This window comes from Tiliqua scincoides, chromosome 7, assembly GCF_035046505.1.
Source record: "Tiliqua scincoides isolate rTilSci1 chromosome 7, rTilSci1.hap2, whole genome shotgun sequence".
Classification (NCBI taxonomy): Eukaryota; Metazoa; Chordata; class Lepidosauria; order Squamata; family Scincidae; genus Tiliqua; species Tiliqua scincoides.
In genome coordinates, this window is record NC_089827.1 from 11004628 (window position 1) to 11027330 (window position 22703).

General features: G+C 46.0%; 1 protein-coding gene across 1 annotated transcript in view; it reads right to left on the reverse strand.

Annotated features, from left to right (window-relative positions):
• Nucleotides 1-22703, reverse strand: part of KCND2 (potassium voltage-gated channel subfamily D member 2) — a 318270-nt gene that overhangs the window by 16384 nt on the left and 279183 nt on the right. The window contains exon 2 of the mRNA XM_066633918.1: nt 7898-8060. Within this exon, the coding sequence (XP_066490015.1) occupies nt 7898-8060 (163 nt within the window). The remainder of the gene's footprint in view (nt 1-7897; nt 8061-22703) is intronic.

Genomic DNA, 22703 nt, shown 5'->3' on the forward strand with positions numbered 1-22703 from the left:
ATAACAAGAGACCTCATCCTGGTGCCCTCCCTTGCATCTGGCACTCTGACGTAACCCATTTCTAAAACCAGGAGGTTGCGCATACACATCATGGCTTGTACCCCGTAATGGATTTTTCCTCCAGAAACTTGTCCAATTCCCTTTTAAAGGCGTCCAGGCCAGTCGCCAGCACCACATTCTGTGGCAAGGAGTTCCACAGACCAACCACATGCTGAGTAAAGAAATATTTTCTTTTGTCTGTCCTAACTCTCCCAACACTCAATTTTAGTGGCTGTCCCCTGGTTCTGGTGTTATGTGAGAGTGTAAAGAGCATCTCTCTATCCACTCTGTCCATCCCCTGCATAATTTTGTATGTCTCAATCATGTCCCCCCTCAGGCGCCTCTTTTCTAGGCTGAAGAGGTCCAAATGCCATAGCCTTTCCTCATAAGGAAGGTGCCCCAGCCCCGTAATCATCTTAGTCGCTCTCTTTTGCACCTTTTCCATTTCCACTATGTCTTTTTTTCCTGCATGCCCACGTCTGTGTCTGTTTTCACAGCACCATATATTATTATTTCCTTCTCTTAGATGAGCTGCCTTCCTAGGCTGACGAGTCCCATCTACCCGGTGGCTGTTTAGTCGCCTCTTACGACAAATACAGCCAAACTGAGGGCCTATTCTTAGCCCCCAGCCCCCAGGGGTAGATTGCTAACACAGTGCACACTTGATTGCTAACACAGTGCAAAACAATGTGTAAAAGAGAGTCTACCTCTCTAAGGCCACAGTTACAGACTCGTTCTTCCTTCGGGGCATTTCTAAACCTGCCAAGTAGGTCTTTAGAAGGCAACACATTGCAGCGAGCTAATGTAAAAGCCCTCCTTGCAAAGGGGCACTCCAAGAAGGTCAGATACTTTGGTTGTTGACCAAATGTATTACTTAGGTGGAAATTCAGGGCTACATTGTGGCTTGTGGCTACATCCTTGTGGCTACATCCAGTTCTGGAAAAGGCTTCAGGAGTCAACCTCGAGGCAAAATCAGGAGCCGGAGTCCCTTAGGCAGTTCATGGCTGAACACAGTCACGTTCTGGCAACTCCTGCGACGCCGCTGGAACCAACCGTATTGGCTTCTGCCTTTCCATTGGATCATTCCAGCGACGTGGAGAGGGGGGATTTGCTGCATGGGTAACAGCCTATCCTCCATACCTTCTTTACCCAGGCTTCGCGCACTGGAGAGGACACTCCAACTTCGCCATACGGCGTCGGCACAACACGGGAAGCAGCAGTTTACCGGTTATAAGTCTTTGCTCGATTGGCGTAGAGCATGACGCCAGGGGCTGCTTCCGACGGTGGGAGAGATCATTGCATCTCATTGGGCAGCTACCGCCCGCCTTAAGCTGGGCAGTCCCCAGCCAGTAAGGTGTTGCCTCGCCACGGTCCGTTAACCTCATGGGGTGCGTGGGGTTTAGGGTGAAAACCGACAAGCGGATCGACAACTCTGCACCATGCAACAGAAAACAGAAAACTACTGCCCTAAAGCTGGGCACCTGGAACGTTAGGACAATGACACCTGGCTTCTCTGATGACCTGCAAGAAATAGACGACGCACGCAAAACAGCTGTCATCGACATGGAGCTGAGCAGACTGCAGATGGACATCGTCGCCCTTCAAGAGACTAGGCTGCCAGATTCCGGATCTGTCAAGGAGAGAAATTTCTCATTTTTCTGGCAGGGAAAACCACCAAACGAAACCAGGGAACATGGTGTTGGCTTTGCGGTCAGAAATACCCTGCTGAAATCCATCATCCCACCTACTGTGGGAAGTGAAAGAATTTTGTCCCTGCAGCTCCAGTCATCAGCAGGACCTATCACTCTCATCAGTGCTTATGCACCGACTCTGTCGTCTCCAGCAGAAGCCAAAGACAAATTCTATGATGACCTGACCACCACTGTCAAGAAAATCCCTGTAAAAGAGCCATTGTTCATCCTCGGCGATTTCAATGCTAGAGTTGGTGCTGATAACAGTTCATGGCCCACTTGCTTAGGTCAGTTTGGCACTGGGAGGATGAACGAAAATGGCCAACGCCTGCTAGAGTTTTGCTGTCATCACGGTCTCTGTGTCAGCAACACATTCTTCAACACAAAGCCCCAACATAGAGTCTCTTGGAGACATCCAAGATCAAAGCACTGGCACCAGCTCGACCTGATCCTCACCAGACGCTCCAGCCTTCCCAGCATCAAGATCACACGCAGTTATCATGGTGCTGCCTGCGACACTGACCACTCCCTGGTGTGCAGCAGAGTGAAACTGCAAACAAAGCGACTGTACCACACGAAAAAGGAAGGAAGACCTCGCATTGATACCAGCAAGACCCGGGATCAGAGAAAAGTGGAGGAATTTGCACAAGCGCTTGAGGAATCTCTTCCAGGCCCAGCCGACGCAAACGCATCCAACAGATGGGAACATTTCAAGAATACCGTTTACAACACCGCCTTGTCCATATTCGGCAAGAAGACCAACAAGGCGGCAGACTGGTTTGAAGCCCACTCTGAGGAGTTGACACCAGTCATTGAGGAAAAGAGGAGAGCTCAAGCAGCATACAAGGCCTGTCCCAGTGAGCGCAACCTGCAGGTCCTCCGAACTGCTCGCAGCAAAGTCCAACAGACTGCCAGGAGATGTGCTAACGACTACTGGCTCCAGCTCTGTTCCGAGATACAGATAGCAGCTGACACGGGCAACATCAAGGGGATGTATGATGGTATCAAGCAGGCCCTAGGTCCAACACAGAAGAAAATTGCCCCTCTGAAGTCTGCCACAGGCGAGGTCATCCAGGATCGGGCGCAGCAGATGGAACGCTGGGTGCAGCACTACTCTGAGCTATATTCCAGAGAAAATGTAGTCACCGAAGAAGCACTGAACAACATTGAGTGCCTGCCTGTGCTGGAAGAGCTTGACAGTGAACCAACCCTAGAAGAACTTCACGTGGCCCTGGACTCCCTTGCCTTTGGCAAGGCACCTGGAAAAGACAGCATCCCTGCTGAAGTCCTAAAATGCTGCAAAGAGATCATCGTCACTGAGCTGCATGAAATCCTCTGTCTCTGCTGGAGAGAAGGTGGAGTACCTCAAGACATGAGGGATGCAAACATCATCACGCTGTACAAGAACAAAGGTGACAGGGGTGACTGCAACAACTACCGCGGCATCTCTCTCCTTAGCGTTGTAGGAAAGCTGTTTGCCCGAGTTGTACTAAAGAGGCTCCAGGTACTTGCAGAGAGCGCCTATCCAGAATCGCAGTGTGGATTCCGAGCCAACAGGTCCACCACTGATATGGTATTCTCCCTTAGACAACTGCAGGAGAAATGCAGGGAACAACGACAGCCACTCTTTATAGCCTTCATAGATCTCACAAAGGCTTTCGACCTGGTCAGCAGAGACGGCCTCTTCAAGATTCTCCCCAAGATTGGATGTCCACCCAGGCTCCTCAGCATCATCAGATCTTTCCACAAGGACATGAAGGGCACTGTTGTCTTCGATGGCTCCACATCAGACCCTTTTGACATCCGAAGCGGAGTGAAGCAGGGCTGTGTTCTTGCACCAACCTTGTTTGGGATTTTCTTCGCTGTCCTGCTGAAGCAGGCCTTTGGAACTGCAACAGAAGGCATCTATCTCCGGACCAGATCAGACGGAAAGCTCTTCAACCTCTCCAGACTGAGAGCAAAATCCAAAGTCCAGCTGAAATGTCTGCGTGACTTCCTCTTTGCCGACGATGCAGCTGTCACTACCCACTCTGCCAAAGATCTCCAGCAGCTCATGGATCGTTTTAGCAAGGCCTGCCAAGATTTTGGACTGACAATCAGCCTGAAGAAAACACAGGTCATGGTTCAGGATGTGGACTCACCTCCCTGCATTACAATCTCTGAGCATGAACTGGAGGTTGTCCATGACTTTGTGTACCTTGGCTCAACGATCTCCGACACTCATTCTCTCGATACCGAGCTAAACAAGCGCATCGGTAAAGCAGCTACCACGTTTTCCAGACTCACAAAGAGAGTCTGGTCCAACAAGAAGCTGACGGAACATACCAAGATCCAGGTCTACAGAGCTTGCGTCCTGAGTACACTTCTGTACTGCAGCGAGTCATGGACTCTTCGCTCACAACAGGAGAGGAAACTGAGCGCTTTCCACATGCGCTGCCTCCGACGCATCCTTGGCATCACCTGGCAGGACAAAGTTCCAAACAACACAGTCCAGGAACGTGCTGGAATCCCTAGCATGTATTCACTGCTGAAACAGAGACGCCTGCGTTGGCTTGGTCATGTCGTGAGAATGGATGATGGCCGGATCCCAAAGGATCTCCTCTATGGAGAACTCGTGCAAGGAAAGCGCCCTACAGGTAGACCACAGCTGCGATACAAGGACATCTGCAAGAGGGATCTGAAGGCCTTAGGGATGGACCTCAACAAGTGGGAAACCCTGGCCTCTGAGCGGCCCGCTTGGAGGCAGGCTGTGCAGCATGGCCTTTCCCAGTTTGAAGAGACACTTTGCCAACAGTCTGAGGCTAAGAGGCAAAGAAGGAAGGCCCATAGCCAGGGAGACAGACCAGGGACAGACTGCACTTGCTCCTGGTGTGGAAGGGATTGTCACTCCCGGATTGGCCTTTTCAGCCACACTAGACGCTGTGCCAGAACCACCTTTCAGAGCGCGATACCATAGTCTTTCGAGACTGAAGGTTGCCAATACAATATTATTATTGGATCTGAATTGACTTAAGAGATATCTCAGCTTCTGATTGAAGCCGAGATACGTCATGAATCTTACCAACATGGGCAGCGTTACTGCCCATAACACTGGCAGAACAGGCATCCCGCCCATGATAACTCCCTTACGGCAGTCATAAGCAACAGTGTGCAGAGGAATGCACTGCTAGAATGCCAGGGGGAAGGCCAGAGCCTCCCTCTGCAAGCAGGTGGATCCCTTTGAACCTGCTGAGGCAGAGAAGTTGGAGGGCTGTGGTGGGGGAGGGCAGAATGGGGATGGGAAGGGTCAAACAGGGAGCCAATAGGGTGGTGATGAGTGGATCGGCTTTGGGAAGGGGGCAGGTTCAATGGCAGTGGCGGCCGCCAAATCCTAGCCCCTTTCCCAGACCAAGTCCCACAGCAAATGTTCCCTTACTCAGAAGAGAGCTCTGCAAATACCCTCAACCCCCCCCCCCCCAAGGATGCAGCCATAGCCATTTTGGCATCACTGTGTCAGTGGGAGGGGAGGGGAAAGAATAGGATTGGGCTGTTAGTTTCAGTCTCTCATCTAGCCACAGAGATACCTGCATATGACAGAGAATTTACAGATCCTGAAGGAACAGTTGATCAAATGCAAATTAGATTTAGATGTGTAGAAAAAGTAGGACAAGCTCTTTGTGTAATCATACCCTCTCCTCTCTGTGAACGTCTTGCTTAATCTATACATTACATTGACGGCCCCCCCTGGAAGAGCACTTAATTACGAAGTAAGTTCTGCAGTACAAGCCTATGAATACATCTACTCTAATGTAAATGCTACAATAGGAAATACTCCTAGATAAATGCATATAAGACTTCAACCTAACTTGTAGAAGTAAAGGGAAAAATTAGTGCTGGGAATATGTCAAGAATAAATAAATTATATATAGAACAAATTTAAGACTACACTTGATATTTTATTCTATATAAAACCCCCAAACTAGTGTAAAATGCATCTACTGCTGCACTTTGCATTGGTCAAAAATCGAGGCAACCTCCTGCAGATTCCATAATCATTCAAGAAATAAAACAAGAGTTGGTTAATAAATTAATGAAACATAAAGTGAAGATTAGATCACAATAATGTGAAAGACCCTGGCTTAATCAGAAGTAACAGCCACTTTTTTTCCCTTTAGCTCCTAGTTGCTGCGCAGTTTATTAAAATGCATTCCACTGGACTCCTATGGGGAATCAGAGTTTATATGGGTGGTTAATTAGAGTTTCCTGTGGCCATTTAGAATGAAATTGATTTTTGTTGATTATGAAGAACGTTTCATTCATAATTCCCTGGCTGTGCAGAGATGAAGCATGTCATGAAGTTCCATGAATGAGTGAATACAAGAGAGGAAGCACAGAGGAGAGAACAAGGAGCATATTTTAGGGATAAACTTTGAAACTTGTGGGGAAAAAAATTGATAGATAATGCAGTCAACAAATCACTTAAATGAGTAGACTCATCCCATTTAGGGCACAATCCTAACCAACTTTCCAGCACTGATGTAGCTGTGCCAATGTGGTGTGCACTGCATCCTGCAGTGGGGAGGTAGTCAAGGGGGCCTCCTCAAGCTAAAGACATGTTTGTTGCCTTACCTTGGGGGCTGCATTGCGGCTAAGTCAGTGCTGGAGAGTTGTTAGGATTGCGCCCTGAATCACACTGACTTAAGTGCCTCATGAAGTCTGATCCCATACATGTTTACCCAGAAACAAATCTTTTTTTTCAAGATATGCCAGTGTTTCTCTATACATGCTGTGCAACAACAGCCCTGCCAGTGGAGAAGCCTGCCTGCTGATGGATGGACCACTAATGGATGGACAACTGCTGTTAGATAAGCTCCAGACAGATGTAGTTCAGATGCAGTGATATGTGGTGAACAGCTGGGGAGGGACTTGCTACGGCACCCAAGGCATTCTGGGGGTTACTTGGAAGCTGCAATGCCTGCACAATTATAGCAGAGGCTGAGCTCCTGTTGCCATGGGTCTAGTCTCTCCTGATATATATATGCCTTCTGATATATACAGGAAGAAACTAGAGCTGCAGCAGATGAGGGCACAGCCTCCCCTGCGGTTTTGCAACCCCTCAGAAACTGGAATGCAGTGCATGTGCGGTCACAGCGAATCACATTGCATACATGCGCTACCCAGTTTCAAAGCAACAAAAATACGCATTCAAAAGTAATAAATATCCATTCAAAATAATTTGCAAACATTATCTGTTCTTTTCAAAAGAAACACGTAAAGAGCATTATCTAAGAGTTTTGACTTTATCATTTGGACTTAACAGGAGAATATTTCAATTCAATATGATACAGACCTTTAATGCTCTTTCGTTCATTTTTAGTTCATCTGCTTTCAGATGTTTGTATGATCTTAGAATGTATGTTTCAATTTCTACTAATGGTCAGAGAAACAAATAGTGGTTATTTCTTTGAGGAAAAATTAAAATCAACCCTCAAATGAGTATGGAAGTTATAGGAATGTACCTGAAGAAAGTTAGTCATGGCTAACAGGGCTAGCCTAGGCCAATCTGAGACCTGGCCTGTGAAGGGGAGGAATTGAGGAGTTTCTGTGCTGGGAGGGGGGAGGCAGAATGGAGGAGAGAGGTGAGATTTCTGATGGCAGCAACTTGCATCAGGATCCTATCAGTTCGGTTTCAGTTTCAGCACCTTTATTGGCATACAAAGGATCCTATCCTGTTCCCGCTCTCCTTGCAAATGCCAGCAAAATAGCTGTTGTAGATCCAAGGAGGCCCATTGAGGAAGCTTACCCTGAGGTCAGAGAATGAAAATTTCCTTACCTTCAGGAGCCCTGCATGACTGCACCCCCGCCCCCCACACACATAAGATGCAGCGTGGGCCCTGCTGGCGTGGCTGAATTAGCATTGAAGGAGCTGGGATTGGGCTCTCAGGCAACTTCAGGGATGGTTTGGCTCTGATAACAAATCACCAATGAAATCAATGAGGGATGTTCGTTGTGACTACCTTAAGCCTCATTAATTGCTGTGGGACGTAGCCATGACTAATTTTCTTTGGTTACAACTCAGAGTATTTCTCCTATTAATTATGCCACATTATGCTTTGATCACAAAGAAAGGAATCAACTTGTTTACAATCCATACCAAATCAGAGTGTAGACTGGAAAGCAAAACACACCTTTTGTGCCTTCCGCTTATCTGCTCGTTGATTCTGGTGGTAGATGCGGCTGAAGTTGGAGACAATGACAGGAACTGGAAGGGCAATGACTAAGACACCGCTCAGGGAACAGATCGAGCCAAATATCTTCCCAGCGATTGTCTTTGGCACCATGTCACCATACCTGGATTTGGAAAAAAAGAAATCTGTTCAGAGATCTAAACTACATTTTCTTGTGCTAGAGTTCTGGATGAAATAGTCATAGTTATTCTTTTGTTATTGTTTGCGAACAATGTGAGTCATACTTCAGATCAGGGCCTAAGAGAGGGGGGTAAAGGGGTTAATTTGTACCTGGGCCCAGGGTCAGAAAGGGGGCACAGGAGCCAAAAGAGGGGGCCCAGAAATTTCCTGGGATCTTCCATTTTCCACTCTCATCCAGACTCACTGCACATGTGGGATGCTCAGGCAGTAGACCTCAGCCGTGCATTGGAAGATTGGTACACCTTGGCTCCAAAGACTATTCTGGATTTTGCCACTTTCTCCGTTCCGCCCCCATTCTGCCCACAGCATTGCCACCCCCCCACTCTGTTTCACCCCCCTTCCTCTTTGGGAAGGGGGCCAAAAGAAACTTTGTACCCCTTGATAAAATTTCTCTCAGAGGCTCTGCTTCAGATCACTAGCTTGTGTAAATGGGCTCTGCTTTCCAAGGCTGGAGGTGGGGCCGACAATACTCATACGGCTCCACTGCTTGTTTCAGCTACCAACAGGGTGCCGTTTGAAAATGTGAGAATGCGCTTTGGAAACCACAGCTTGCTCAAGCATGATTAAAAGTTCTTGGAAAATCAAGGCAGTGGAGTACCTTCATGATGATGAAAAGTTCCATTGCTTTTTGGTTTTGGGATAAAAAAATGCTTAAGGGGAGGGCGACGATGAAAGCTTTGGATGATGAAGACAAAGTGAATACTGAGAAATTTCTTTCTCTCTCTCTCTCAAAATACAAAAACTTGGGTCACTTATATACAATGATGGACAGCAGATTCAAGACAGACAGAGGAAAGTTAATCTTCACACAGCGCACAATCAACATAAGCTGCAAACCTATTCACACTTATATAGGAATTTGGACCCAATTCTAATGACTCACTGCACCACAGAACACATTTCTAGGCTGTTGCAAAAGATGGCATGTTGTACAGCATGGCCTGGCCACTGCTTTAAGTGATGCATGACCAGGGCCATGTGCTAGGTGCCTGCCAACGAGCCCCGGCACAAATAAGTTAGTGCAGGGGTGAGTGGGATAATAGGGGTGAGGGCCAGCATAACAAAGCAGGGAGGGGAGAAACAGTTGGAGACTGGGACAGGAAGGGGGCAGATCAAAGTGAATCAAGACAAGGAAAGGGATGGCCGCTGATATCCTATCCCTCTTCCCAATCTTGATCCACTTACCTGGGCCCACTCAGACTTGAGCCAGCAAAGTAGCAGTGTAACACTGGGGCAGTGTAAGCTTGCAATGGGGCTTCTTTACCTTGAGGAGGCCTCTGGGTCCTAAAACTTCCCTGTGGGATGCAGTGTGCACTTCGTTAGCCTGACTGTATCAGTCCCAGGGGAGTTAGGTAGTATCGGGCTGATTGTCTAATTCTCTTCTAATGCTCTCTAAGTTAGTGGCCATCGCCACATCTTATAGTAGTAAAGTCCATAGATTAATGATATACTGTGTGAACTACATTCTGTTGTCTGTTGAATCTACTGCCCGTCAATGTAATTGGGTGATCCAAGTTGTAGCATTATGAGAGCAGAAGAAAAACGTCTCCGCATTCACTTTCCCATCAATCAGTTTCATTAGGCTCTTGACGCAACAGATGGTCTCCATGGAAGCTTACTTCCATTCAAGCACACTTGCTAGGAAATAATTTTCACTGAATAAGATTCTCCCCTGCTAATTGGACAGTGAGGCACATTTCAAAGTGGTGGTTCTTCTATATATAGCAGTGGAAAAGCAAATGTCCCTGTTCAACCTGGCACACTTTCCTTCCCATTGTCTGTTTGTTGGTGTCTCCCTTGTGTCTTTCTTTTTCTCTTTGTGTCTCCCTGTAGCATTTATATCTGCTGAGACCTCTTGGGACAGATCTTCTCATTAATTCTACGTTAACCGCTTTGAACTGTTTGGTTGAAAAGCAATAACAAAACCTAAATCTAAATCTAAACATCATCATCTATATCTATTCAACAAAAAGTCATCCACAAAACAGTTTACATAGCAAAATAGATATGTAAATGGATAATAATAGTCCTTTTCCAAATAATTTAAAAATAAAAAAAATGTGCATTGCATGCTGAAGGGAAACTTTTCAATCTTTTTGGGGGTAAGAGATGGGATGGAATTCAATTTATCCATGAAATAAGGCTGAACCAGAGAAAAGTGAATGTTCTGTAATAATCTGGTAATCCACTAGAGGGCATAAAACACCATTAGAAAGAAGCAGAACTGATAAAATGTGTCATATTTTACACAAGACAAAAATGTACCCAAACATACAGATACCCTCCCTTCCAGTTCAATTACATTCTCTCCACAAATGCTATATCCATGTGGGTTTTCTTGTCTAACTTCTGCTGTGCTTGCTGAAAGTGAAAAAAAGAATTCTACAGTAGACTTCCTTTGTTTCTTATTCTCCCACCCCTCCCCATCTTATAAAAGGGGAATTGCAAAGATTGGGAAAGCAAAACAAATGGAAGGTCATTGAACTTGACAATCACCCTTTTAAAAGGCAAGGTCATTCCTACCTCATGCATAAAAGAGATGGAGAAAGAATAAGTACCAGCAATCACAGTCCCTCGACTTTGTAAGAAAACACAATTGGCACAGGCCATGCAAATATATTCCAATCTGCATTACTGATGACATTCAGAAAAAAGAGTCTTTGGGTTGATGCATTCACATAGCTGTCTAGAGACCCCGACTGTATGCAGAAACAGAGACACTTAAAGAAACTCCTTAAAAACATAATTTTTGATTTTTAAATAAATAAATTTTATTGTGGCATAAGATGTGACTCAGATCAAGAACCAGTTGGGTGAAAGTGATCACCTCTGGAAGTACGTTTATGTATTAGCAGACGAGCAGATATATCTACTCCAAGTACAGAAGTCATACATTTTGTACAAGTCAATTGCTATTGACTTATGCCGGGCAGGAGGTGTGGTCTAGGGGTTTGAGCTGCTGCTTGTCTGAAGAAGCTGAACCGGTCAGCTCCATCGTGCCTGGATGGGACTAGAAATTGTTGACAAGTTGCAACTGACCCTCTGTGAGTGGGGTGGGGTTACTGATGAACAGCAGTGAGGCAGCGGAAGGAATGTGAAATAAGTCAGTTGGCAAGATTGATAACAACTTGAGATCCTGCCCGGCTCGATTTGTATCTATCTGCAGAAAACTCGGACGGTATGAGATGTGCAGCCAAAAAGACACCCACACTATCTGAAGAACAAAGGGTTCTATAGGGATACAACTCTACTGTAAAAACAATAGTTTTCAGGAGTTTATGACAGCCTATGTAAACCACCTTGAGTTAGTATGGTGAAAATCTGATGAGAAAGGCGGTATATAAATACTATAATAAAATAAATTGTGGCTTCTCCCCATCTATTTGCAGCCCTGCTTCTACTGGGAGGGGAGATACCAAATACCTATTAGTCGTGGTCCGTTCTTTGTGGGAATATTTGCAGACAATAGAACACCTCATGCAAACATCTATACAATCAAGATCGCACACATCCCTTTAAAAATCCTTATGCCCCAATTATATTGCACTGCAAAACCCCCATCCTATTGCAGTGCCCAGCAGCCCTGCAAAAGGCGCCCACTGTTGGGCACTCCAGGACCATCGGCACATTTGCTAGCAGCTCAGCCAGACTGTGCTAGGGCAGGTAAGGTGGTGGTAGGGGTTGTTCGAGGGAGGATTGGGGTTGGGATTGGGGCCAAGCAGGGGGTGGTTTGAGGGTGGGAGGGGATGGATCAGAATTGTGTTCCTTGCCTGTTTGCACTGCATAACAAGGGGGGGGGAAGCATCTTATTGGTGTCAATGAGAGCTTTTTCCATGGCAAGTAGCAGCCATATGGAGCCCTGATTCAGACTATGAGAGAGAGGGTCACAGCCCTTCGCCATGGCACCAATCTGTGGGGGTCCAATCCAGTTATTTACTTGCTTAAAAGCAAGCCCTCAACCCTAATTGCAGGCTTAATGTCACGTGCAATTTGGCCCAAAGAGTTCCTTTTTGTATTGTTTTTACGTAGGATCGTTTTACCCCCACTCAAATTTCTGAAGACCAGGTAGAAATAAAAAACAGAAATCAATGAACACATAAAACCACTGATTCGCAAATAGCTGAGCAATTATTTTGGAAAATCAGAGAGACTCTCCCATCCTGGCATGTCTCCCTGTGTGAACAACCACAACAATAAAAATCAATTGGATGCTTTCATTTTGGAGAGTTTTGCTTGAGATGCTTTGAGAAAAGACTATTAGTGAAGGACAGGACTGGTATGTGTTGACACAGTGGAACAAGAATTGCCAAAAACAAAATAATATTATAGAGTTGTCAAATTATATTTGACAACTGCAAAATAGGCAGCGTGTCGGGGGGGGGGGTTGCAAATTGTTAAAGAGCTGTTCCCTTTAGCTTCCAAGCTTCCTGGTGACTAAACACTGGCAAGTGGACCCTAATTAGTCATTTATTTCTGCATGGCACACTACCGTGGATAATTCAAACTGCCACTGGTAATAACTTTAAGTAGCATTTGGAAGCATTCATGTGCACTCCAAAGGCACACATATATTCCAATCTGGTGGCTTTCACGTTTCCATTAGTTGCAGTTTCCATTTCAGAGTTAGCCAGAGTCTCCTCAATCATTGCACTCCAGTGTGCACATGGACGGTGGCATGCGCCAGCACATCACCTCCTCCTCCTCCTCAGGAATCCTTCAGCTGCATTTATGGATTGCTGATCACAGATAGCAGAGTGTTGGGTTCTCGAGCTCATGCAGAGGTTTGCAATGGAATTCCTTCCCTATGGGAGGACAGCAGGTTCTGTGTTCTGGTAATTGGCTGGCTTTCTTCTTCAAGCAAAATGGTCAGAGACCATATTTATTTTATAGGAATCATGGCAAAGATGCCAAGAAAATTGCACTAAGGTTAAAATCCTATCCACACTTTCCTGGGAGTAAGCCCCATTCACTGCAATACTCACTTCATGCATAGGATTGGACTATAGTGCAGGTGTATGCCACTTAACGATGGGGATATGTTCTCCGATCCTATTGTTATGTGATTAGGTCATTAAGTGAACATTCAGTCCAATCTATTGCCTTTGTTGTCTAAACAGAAACTCCCTGCCAGACACTAGCTGGTTGCACAGGTTACTAGAGATAGTTTGCCACCTCTTTGCATTTTTTAAATTCATTATTTATTTATTATTTTTATATTATTATTGCATTAAGAGCCTCTCTGTTGTGTAAACAGACACTCTCTTGCAGGCTGTGGGAGATGCAATTGCCCCATTAAGAGCATCTTTATTGTGCTTTGACCACCGTCATATAAGCAGTCTATGGTTAAGCGAACAGTTGTTAAGCAGCGCACGCCTGTAGTATATAGACAGTATATGCTTTTTCTAAAGGGGCTCAAATTCTGAGTAGAAAACAACAGCAACAGCCACTGAGAAAGACACTAAACTGAAGTAAAGGACAGCTGCCTCCTCCCTATTAAATTTAAGAGAACCACTATGTTAAAAGGAGCCTTTCTTCACATTTAGCAGAGCCGTTAGCTACGCAGAAAAGTGACTGTACAGGGTTAACATGCAGAGTTGTGTCATTTCTGAGCATAATTCACAGTGCTGGTTTAACCTCTAAAAGCCTATCGCTTGGAACCAAGGTATCTAAATAACCGTTCTCCCCCTTATGAATCTGGCTAGTTATTAAAGCCATCCATCACCCAAGATCCTTTTCTGGGTGCCCCGACAATGAGAAACTAGGGGTGTAGGACCAAGAAGAGAACCTCTGTTTGTGTAATCCTGCCTCTAAAATGCTCTTCCCAGGAAGGATCATTTTGCAGAAAATGCATTAGCATTTTAGGAATTGAGTAAACACCTTTTAATTAAAACAGATCTTTTAAAGATTGCTGATCAGTGCCAGTTTTAAAGAGATGGTGTTTGTTGTATTCTGTGTCTGGGGATTCACTTTTTACAAATGTTTTATACACATGTTATTTGATTGCACTCTTTTAATTGTACATGCTGCATGCTACAGTGGAATGAAGATCAGGAGGTCTCCTTGAAGTAAGGGAACTTTTGTTTCCTTACCTCCAGGAAGGCCCCCTGATGCCTATCGGCCTCCTTGCACATATACCAGCTCTGTAGCTGGTGTAAGTCTGAGAAGAGTAAGGAGGCAGCTAGGGCTGACTTTTGGGGAATAGTGGTGTCTGCATTTGCCACAAAGATCCGACCCCCCTGGTCTGCTCTCTGCCTCCTGTCCCCCCAAACTGTCTAATTACTTCTGCTACACTCCCGTTCCCTGCCCATACCTCCTCTGCTATCTTACTGGGGCCAGCATACCTTTATTTTGCACAGATCAAACTGAGATAAGTCAAAGAGCAGCTGACATAACTGATCAGAGCAGACTCTGTACCATTCCCCACCTTGCCTACATTCTTAATGGAAAAATTTCCAAGTGGCCTGTTTATAGAAACCATTCACTGCATGAACGCAACCCCATTTCTCAACAGGGTTATTGTTGCATTCTCTCTCTCTCTTTTCCCTTCCCTCCTATGTGGTGAAAAAGATTAGATTGTCTGAATCTTTGGGGATTCAAGAAAAGAGACATGGACAAGATCTGAAAGAATGCATTATTTTTTTTTCCCCCTATAGCATCTTCCAGAGTGATTCATTACTGTGAAAGCCATTGTCTCTGTACAGAACACCACAATGCCACATGATGCATTAATGATGTTTTGGTTTCTGTGAAGGGCATTAATCTGTGGCACTTTATAATTTATGGCCATAGCCATTTTTGACTGTTCAGGTTGGACCTGAAGCCCATATATTGATCTCTTCTCACTGTTGATTGCTGTCTTATGGTAGGATCTTGACAAAGAGCATTAAATTGCCAGACTGTTGTCTTGGGCAGACATCTGTCTTAACCAATTTCTTTAAACATTCCAAATGAGCACTTCCTGTAGCTCATTGCCCAGCAGGCAGGGTTAGGTTGAAGAATTTTTTTCCCTAGTGGTAATTCACCTAGGGTACAATCCTAACCAGGTCTTCTTGGAAGTAAATCCTATTTTGTTCAATGGAGCTTACTCTCAGGAAAGTGTGGTTAGGATTGCAGCCCTAGTCTGCTAGGAGTAAATATTGTTACTGTCATCCCCAAATCCTGCCATGTGTGGCTCCGAGCAGGTTTTGATGTGGCTGCCACAGTCAGGTAAAGAACGCCTTCCTTAAAGTCAGGAAAGATACCTTGAGCTGATTTTTGGGAACCTTCAAACTTCTCTTGATGGAGAAATTGTCCCAAGCACACACTGGGTATGTAGAAAGATGCAGGTGAAGATCTCCTGAAACTCTGGGCTACAACTGTAGGCAGGTCTAATTTTGTTGTAAAAAATCATTGATCCCCTAGATACATACAGCTAGAACTTGGCGCTGAATGATATGTGCTTTGCAGTGACACTGGAACACAGCAAAAAAGAAGGCAGCACCCAAACAGCAGTGAGGAGGGATGTGCAAACAAATGCCAAAAAGCCAGTTTATTATAAAATTCTGCAGAAAGCTCATCAAATTTCAATGTGTTGCCTCCTTTGGGGGAACGTTTAAAGATGGGGACTACAGTATCTTAGTATAGTGTTTAGATAGCAGTTGGGAGTGTTTGAAGTACTGGAGACAGAGTTGCTTCTCAGGAGTCATAAACTAGACCTTGAATAGCATGAAAGCAAAAAGCCAGGGACCAGTAGTGTAGCTATGGAGAGGGGGGACATGTCATCGTAAGTATTGCAGTTACCACAACATGCTATTTAACCAGCCCCTCCCATCTGCCTTCGGGAGTCATTCCAAGCAGTGATGGCAATGCACAATGCTGCTGTCGCTGCCCAGAATGGCTGTAGCATTTTGTGACAATGGCCAGTCCTGGAAGCTCCCTTCTGCCTGGAACCAGTTCCAGAATTTTTTCTACAGGCATTGACCTAATTTTGGAGGTCCCCTGAAACTTGTGCAAAAACGCATCATTGGCTTTGGTGTGGAAATGCACCATTGGTAGAATATGGGTGAGTCTGTGCCTGTCGTCCCCTTTCAAGTGGCACCCAGGGCAGATGCCCCCACTTACCACATCCTAGATACACCACTGACGTCCCTCCACCCCCATCCTGGCCCACTGCATGAAGGTGAATAAGAGGCAGCCTTTCCCCTCTTCTGCTGCTAGTGCTGGCATTTGGCCTAGCTGCTAATTCACACCACGAATTCTGTTTCCATAGAACAAATTACTACTGCAATAACCCAACTTATATTAATAACTTCTGGGGAAAAGAAATCAAAACATTCTGTATGGATTAACCCTTATTATAACCATGATAAAAAAAGCACAAAACAATTCTATCCCTGAACATATTCATGACATATCCTATTATTGCATCTCTGAACTTTCTCTTTTCCCTCCTGTTACACTCTCTTACTCAGATGCCTCACACTAAAGCACACAAGCTTTGACAAGTAAGTTTCCCTACACCTTCTATGTAATTATTAGCTAAGTCTGCTTTTCGAGGACTGGGTCTTAATGCAGTTACTAATTTGTCCACCTCTTTCTTCTTTTTGGAGTCGTTTAACCTCAACGCCATTAATACAGAATGTTTATTAGAATGCAACAGAACTGCTGAATTGCACAACACTAACTACAGACCCAACGAGCTAAGGTTAAATCGTCCTTTTCTTCCTTTAAAGTCCTGTGATTATTGCTATTACATGCTTAATTGGTTCCAATTTCATATTAATGGCAAGGTCCCTCTTCCTCTCTGACCATCATCAGGGCTGCTGAACCTTTTTGACCACCCCATCAAGCCTGCTCTTTCTCTTCCCACAATTGCCCTTTCTTCTACTGGTGCCCCAGATCTCATTTGCCGGGTTAACTTACGAGTCTGCTTAGGTACAATATCACAGGAAAACACAGTGGTGGGTGGTAGGTGCTGGCCACAGCCAGTCCCATGAGCAGAATATGTATCAAGGGGTATCTCGCTCTCATATTTAATTGGAAAGATTACTCTAGAACAGTCATTTTCAACCAGTGTGCCAGGGCACATTGGTGTGCTGCAAATGGTCTTCAAATGTGCCCTGGGAGTTTGGTGGAGGGTAATTTATTAGCAGGGCCATTGGGGGCGTGAGCCCCCCGCCAGCAGCATGGTGTGCCTTGTCAATAGTCAAAAAACCGATGGTGTGCCTTGAGCATTTTAGCACGTTGTCAGTGTGCCAGGAGTTGAAAAAGGCTGAAAATCGCTGCTCTAGAAAATAGCATAGCTAAGCCAGCTGGTGCCCAGGGCTGGCTGATGCCCCCGATAGCATCACATCACCCCTGTGCCTGCGCTTTCACGCCCTCCCTGCACATGTGTGGCCCTGGCCCCAGAAATGGCTCCATTTGGAGCCATAAAGGGACAAGGGCAGATAGGAGGGTAAGAGCCAGAGGCACAGCTAGGTCATCTGACACCCGGAGCCCATAAATTTTTGTCACCCCATATGACTTAATTAATTAATTATTAATTATTAATGTGTTGGGTCTGTGACCGTAAATAAAGAATGATGATGATGAATAATTATTAATTATATTGTTTAATTAATTAATTCACTTTTTATAACACCCTTCCTCTAAGCAGCTCAGGGTGGTATACATGGTTCCTCCCCTTATTTTGTCCTCACAACAACCCTGTGAGGTAGGTGAGACAGAGATAGTAATAGTCATGACATGAAATGAATAATAATAATGGCCAGAAAAATAAATGCAATGAATATTTCTCCACAAGCAATGGATGAAATTCTGCATCAAATCGTATATATAACATGATGGTATTACTCCTAAAAGCCACCATTTCCAGAATTTTGGTCACTAGGGTGTCACCCCGCCTCCGGATCTCTCATTGGCCTGTTTTGAGTTAAGACAGTGGTTCTCAAACTTTTAACACTGGGACCCACTTTTTAGAATGACAATCTGTCCAGGACCCACCGAAAGTGATGTCATGGCTGGAAGTGACATCATCAAGCAAAATAAAATAATTATAAATAATTAAAGAAAAACAGATAAATAAGGGGAAGCCAGCCCTGTTTCACCAAGTGAATTCTCTCAGTAGCCTGCCTGCAATAACACCCCCCCCACACACACACAAATAAAGCAGTGAGATTTTCAGCCCTCCCCAGTGCCCACCTTACCAGCTCAAGCCTCTGCTTTATTCTTTGGGGGGGGGGGTGCTGCCTTCTGGAGCATTTGTTGAGCTCCACTTTCATCAGATGGGTGATCTAGCTATGCCACTGGTAAGAGCTGTCACCCCCCAGTGGAGACCACGGAAACCCGCCACTCTGCCAAGGGGGAAATGCACTCCTGGCCTCAGCTTAGCTATAACACTGTCTCTAGAGATCTGGTGGTGCAAACTAATGTAGCAGCTGTGAATCCCAGTTGATTTCCCCAGTTGAAATCTTTGCCTCTGCCGAAGTAATGCAGAATATTGCTTATTTGTTTTGTTATTGTTGTTTTATAAGGTTGTTTTTTCCCCCCTGGGGGCTGGGAACAAGAATAGGCCCTCAGTTTGGCTGTACTTGTCGTAAGAGGCGACTAAACAGCCACTGGGTAGATGGGACTCGTCAGCCTGGGAAGGCAGCTCATCTGAGAGAAGGAAAACTCTGATCCCAAACCTCCACTGTCTTGTGGCTACATCCAGTTATGGAAAAGGCTTCAGGAGTCAACCTTGAGGCAAAATCTGGAGCTGGAGTCCCTGAGGTAGTTCATGGCTGAACAAAGTCACGTTCTGGCAACTCCTGCGACGCCGCTGGAACCAACCATATTGGCTTCTGCCTTTCCATTGGACCATTCCAGCGACGTGGAGAGGGGGGATTTGCTGCATGGGTAACAGCCTATCCTCCATATCTACTTTACCCAGGCTTCACGCACTGGAGAGGACACTGTTCCGGAACCACTATTCAGAGCACAATACCATAGTCTTCTGAGACTGAAGGATGTCAACTGTGTGTGTGTGTGTGTTTTTTTTTTATCATTTTTGCTATAAATTGATCACATAAGCAAAGAGCTTTGCACACTCAAAAAGCAATATATGAGATATGACTATCACAATAGCTTTTATTGTTATAGAGTCAAAACCAATTATTTTCAGCAAGGACCATGCCAAGAAGTTGAAGGCATGAACGAAGCATATGCCTTTCCCATGGCAGTAGGGGGAAGGGAAACCTCATCTAGTCGAGAATACATACAAGCCTGCTTGCATCCAGCTGTAATAAATATGTACAGTGTGCAGGCAGCTCTGCAAGTGACCTGCAGGTGAAATCAGCTCTGCGGCAAATTGATAACATTTGAATGCATCCCACCAAACTTTACCTTCACATCTCTACGGACGAGGAAGCAGGTGCCCACAAGCTAACAAACACAGACTGTTTACTAACTCAGGCCAAGGGAATCGGTTCCCAAGGCTTGGCTGGCCCAACCAAGTCTAATTATGACCATGGTACAGATGGTAGAGTAAGCCACGGCAAGCTTCAGGGACCTGCCAAAGGTTTCACAGCTAAAGAAGCCAGGAATCCAACTCCTGTTAGGATGAGCCTCTCAAATCACTCCCATGTGGTAACAGTACATTGTTACACAGCGCTGTTGAGACACAAAGTCAAGCTACACTTGCTAAAAATAATTCTGTATCTTATGATGCTGATGATGGTTCGCCAAAGATATTCCATACAGCTTTCCCAGAAGACCCTATCTTCTTCCACCACAGATTTTGCTCTCCAGATGGGGAAAAGATTTCACAGTTCATAGGCTCCAGTGTAGAAGCTGGGCAAAGGCCTAGCAATGTTTATAGAATAAGATATATCTTCAAATTCTGCCACGTGTGGTTATTCCCACATCCCATTTAAGCCAAAGGTAAAATTTCCATTGGTTCTACGAGACCAAGAATGCAATCCTAACCAACTTTCCAGCACTGACTTAGCTGCAATACAGCCCCAAGTTAAGGTAACAAACATGTCCTTACTTTGAGGGGGCCCCCTTGACTGCCTCCCCACTGCAGGATGAAGCGCATGCCACGTTGGCACAGCTGTGTCAATGCTGGGAAGTTGGTTAGGACTGCGTCCTAAGTTGAGTCGAAGTACAGGCGATAATAATGGTCTTCATTTATCTAGCGAAGGTTCGTTGGGCTCACTATGCGTATCTCCTGTTGCTGCTTTTATGTTGTATTACAGCTGTGCATCGGTAAAGCAGCTACCACGTTTTCCAGACTCACAAAGAGAGTCTGGTCCAACAAGAAGCTGACAGAACATACCAAGATCCAGGTCTACAGAGCTTGCGTCCTGAGTACACTTCTGTACTGCAGCGAGTCATGGACTCTCCGCTCACAGCAGGAGAGGAAACTGAACGCTTTCCACATGCGCTGCCTCCGGTGTATTCTCAGCATCACCTGGCAGGACAAAGTTCCTAACAACACAGTCCTGGAACGTGCTGGAATCCCTAGCATGTATGCACGGCTGAAACAGAGACGCCTGCATTGGCTCGGTCATGTCGTGAGAATGGATGATGGGCGGATCCCAAAGGATCTCCTCTATGGAGAACTCGTGCAAGGAAAGCGCCCTACAGGTAGACCACAGCTGCAATACAAGGACATCTGCAAGAGGGATCTGAAGGCCTTAGGAGTGGACCTCAACAAGTGGGAAACCCTGGCCTCTGAGCGGCCCGCTTGGAGGCAGGCTGTGCAACTTGGCCTTTCCCAGTTTGAAGAGACATTTGGCCAGCAGTCTGAGGCTAAGAGGCAAAGAAGGAAGGCCCATAGCCAGGGAGACAGACCAGGGACAGACTGCACTTGCTCCCGGTGTGGAAGGGATTGTCACTCCCGGATTGGCCTTTTCAGCCACACTAGACGCTGTGCCAGAACCACCTTTCAGAGCGCGATACCATAGTCTTTCGAGACTGAAGGCTGCCAATACTAATACAGCTGTGCTACACTTTAAGCAATTTCTGCCCAGCCCACAGGTACACATTTGTTGCATGTATGCAAAGTTGGGCAGAAATGTCTTACAGCCCAATCCTGAACTGTCCGGTGCGCTGGGCTGCCACGGTGCCAAAATGGCTGCCATGGCATCCTGAGCATGCCGGGCAGCCACCAGTAGCTCCTCAGGGGAAGGGGATATTTGTCCCCCGCATAAAAAAAGTAGCCCTACAATGGGGCTACTTGACTCTGCATCGGCTATTTAGCCGGCACAGAGTTCCACGTCAGGCTGAGAAGCTTGACATGGGGCTCCTGTCCTGCTCCCTCCCCCCGCCATGCCTCTCCTGCCCTCCCCCTACCCTGGAATGCCTCCCCCTACCTCCCCCATGCCCCCCTTATCTCTATGCTGCCCAGCATTCCCATGGAGAGCCGGGCGGTGGTCACCCACCCTCTCGCTAGCTCAGCGTGGGCTTGTGCTGAGCCAGCACCCGTGATGGTTGGGTGGCATGTGTTGTAAGTGTGCCTTATGGCACATTTGTGACACCGCGCACTGGCTCCGAGCCGGCGTGCAAAGGGTAAGATCAGGCCATAAATCTGCTCTGGCATTGTGGCTATTTTTAATTTGTTTTTAAAAATTAAAATTTATGTACATTTGCCTATTTTGCAGTATCAATTACAGAATCAGGCTTTCTGCTTACAGAGTTTCTCCAAAATGTGAGTACAGTAGAAATCAGTGGTTATCTTTCAGGTCAGTGAGTATAATTGTATTGGCAACCTTCAGTCTTGAAAGACTATGGTATTGCGCTCTGAAAGGTGGTTCTGGAACAGTGTCTGGTGTGGCTGAAAAGGCCAATCCGGGAGTGACAATCCCTTTCACACCGGGAGCAAGTGCAGTTTGTCCCTGGTCTGTCTCCCTGGCTATGGGCCTTCCTTCTTTGCCTCTTTGTCTCAGACTGTTGGCCAAGTGTCTCTTCAAACTGGGAAAGGCCATGCTGCACAGCCTGCCTCCAAGCGGGCCGCTCAGAGGCCAGGGTTTCCCACTTGTTGAGGTCCACTCCTAAGGCCTTCAGATCCCTCTTGCAGATGTCCTTGTATCGCAGCTGTGGTCTACCTGTAGGGCGCTTTCCTTGCACGAGTTCTCCATAGAGGAGATCCTTTGGGATCCGGGCATCATCCATTCTCACGACATGACCGAGCCAACGCAGGCGTCTCTGTTTCAGCAGTGCATACATGCTAGGGATTCCAGCTCGTTCCAGGACTGTGTTGTTTGGAACTTTGTCCTGCCAGGTGATGCCAAGGATGCGTCGGAGGCAGCGCATGTGGAAAGCATTCGGTTTCCTCTCCTGTTGTGAGCGAAGAGTCCATGACTCGCTGCAGTACAGAAGTGTACTCAGGGCGCAAGCTCTGTAGACCTGGATCTTGGTATGTTCCGTCAGCTTCTTGTTGGACCAGACTCTCACTGAAGTCATTTAACCTCTTTGCCATTAATACAGAATGGTTATTGGAATGCAACAGAATGGCTTAGAATCTCCTTGATGGAGACCTGCTCATGCATCAACGTAACAGAACAGGCCAGAGCAACAGTGACTATCCAGGACAAACCAGGAATCA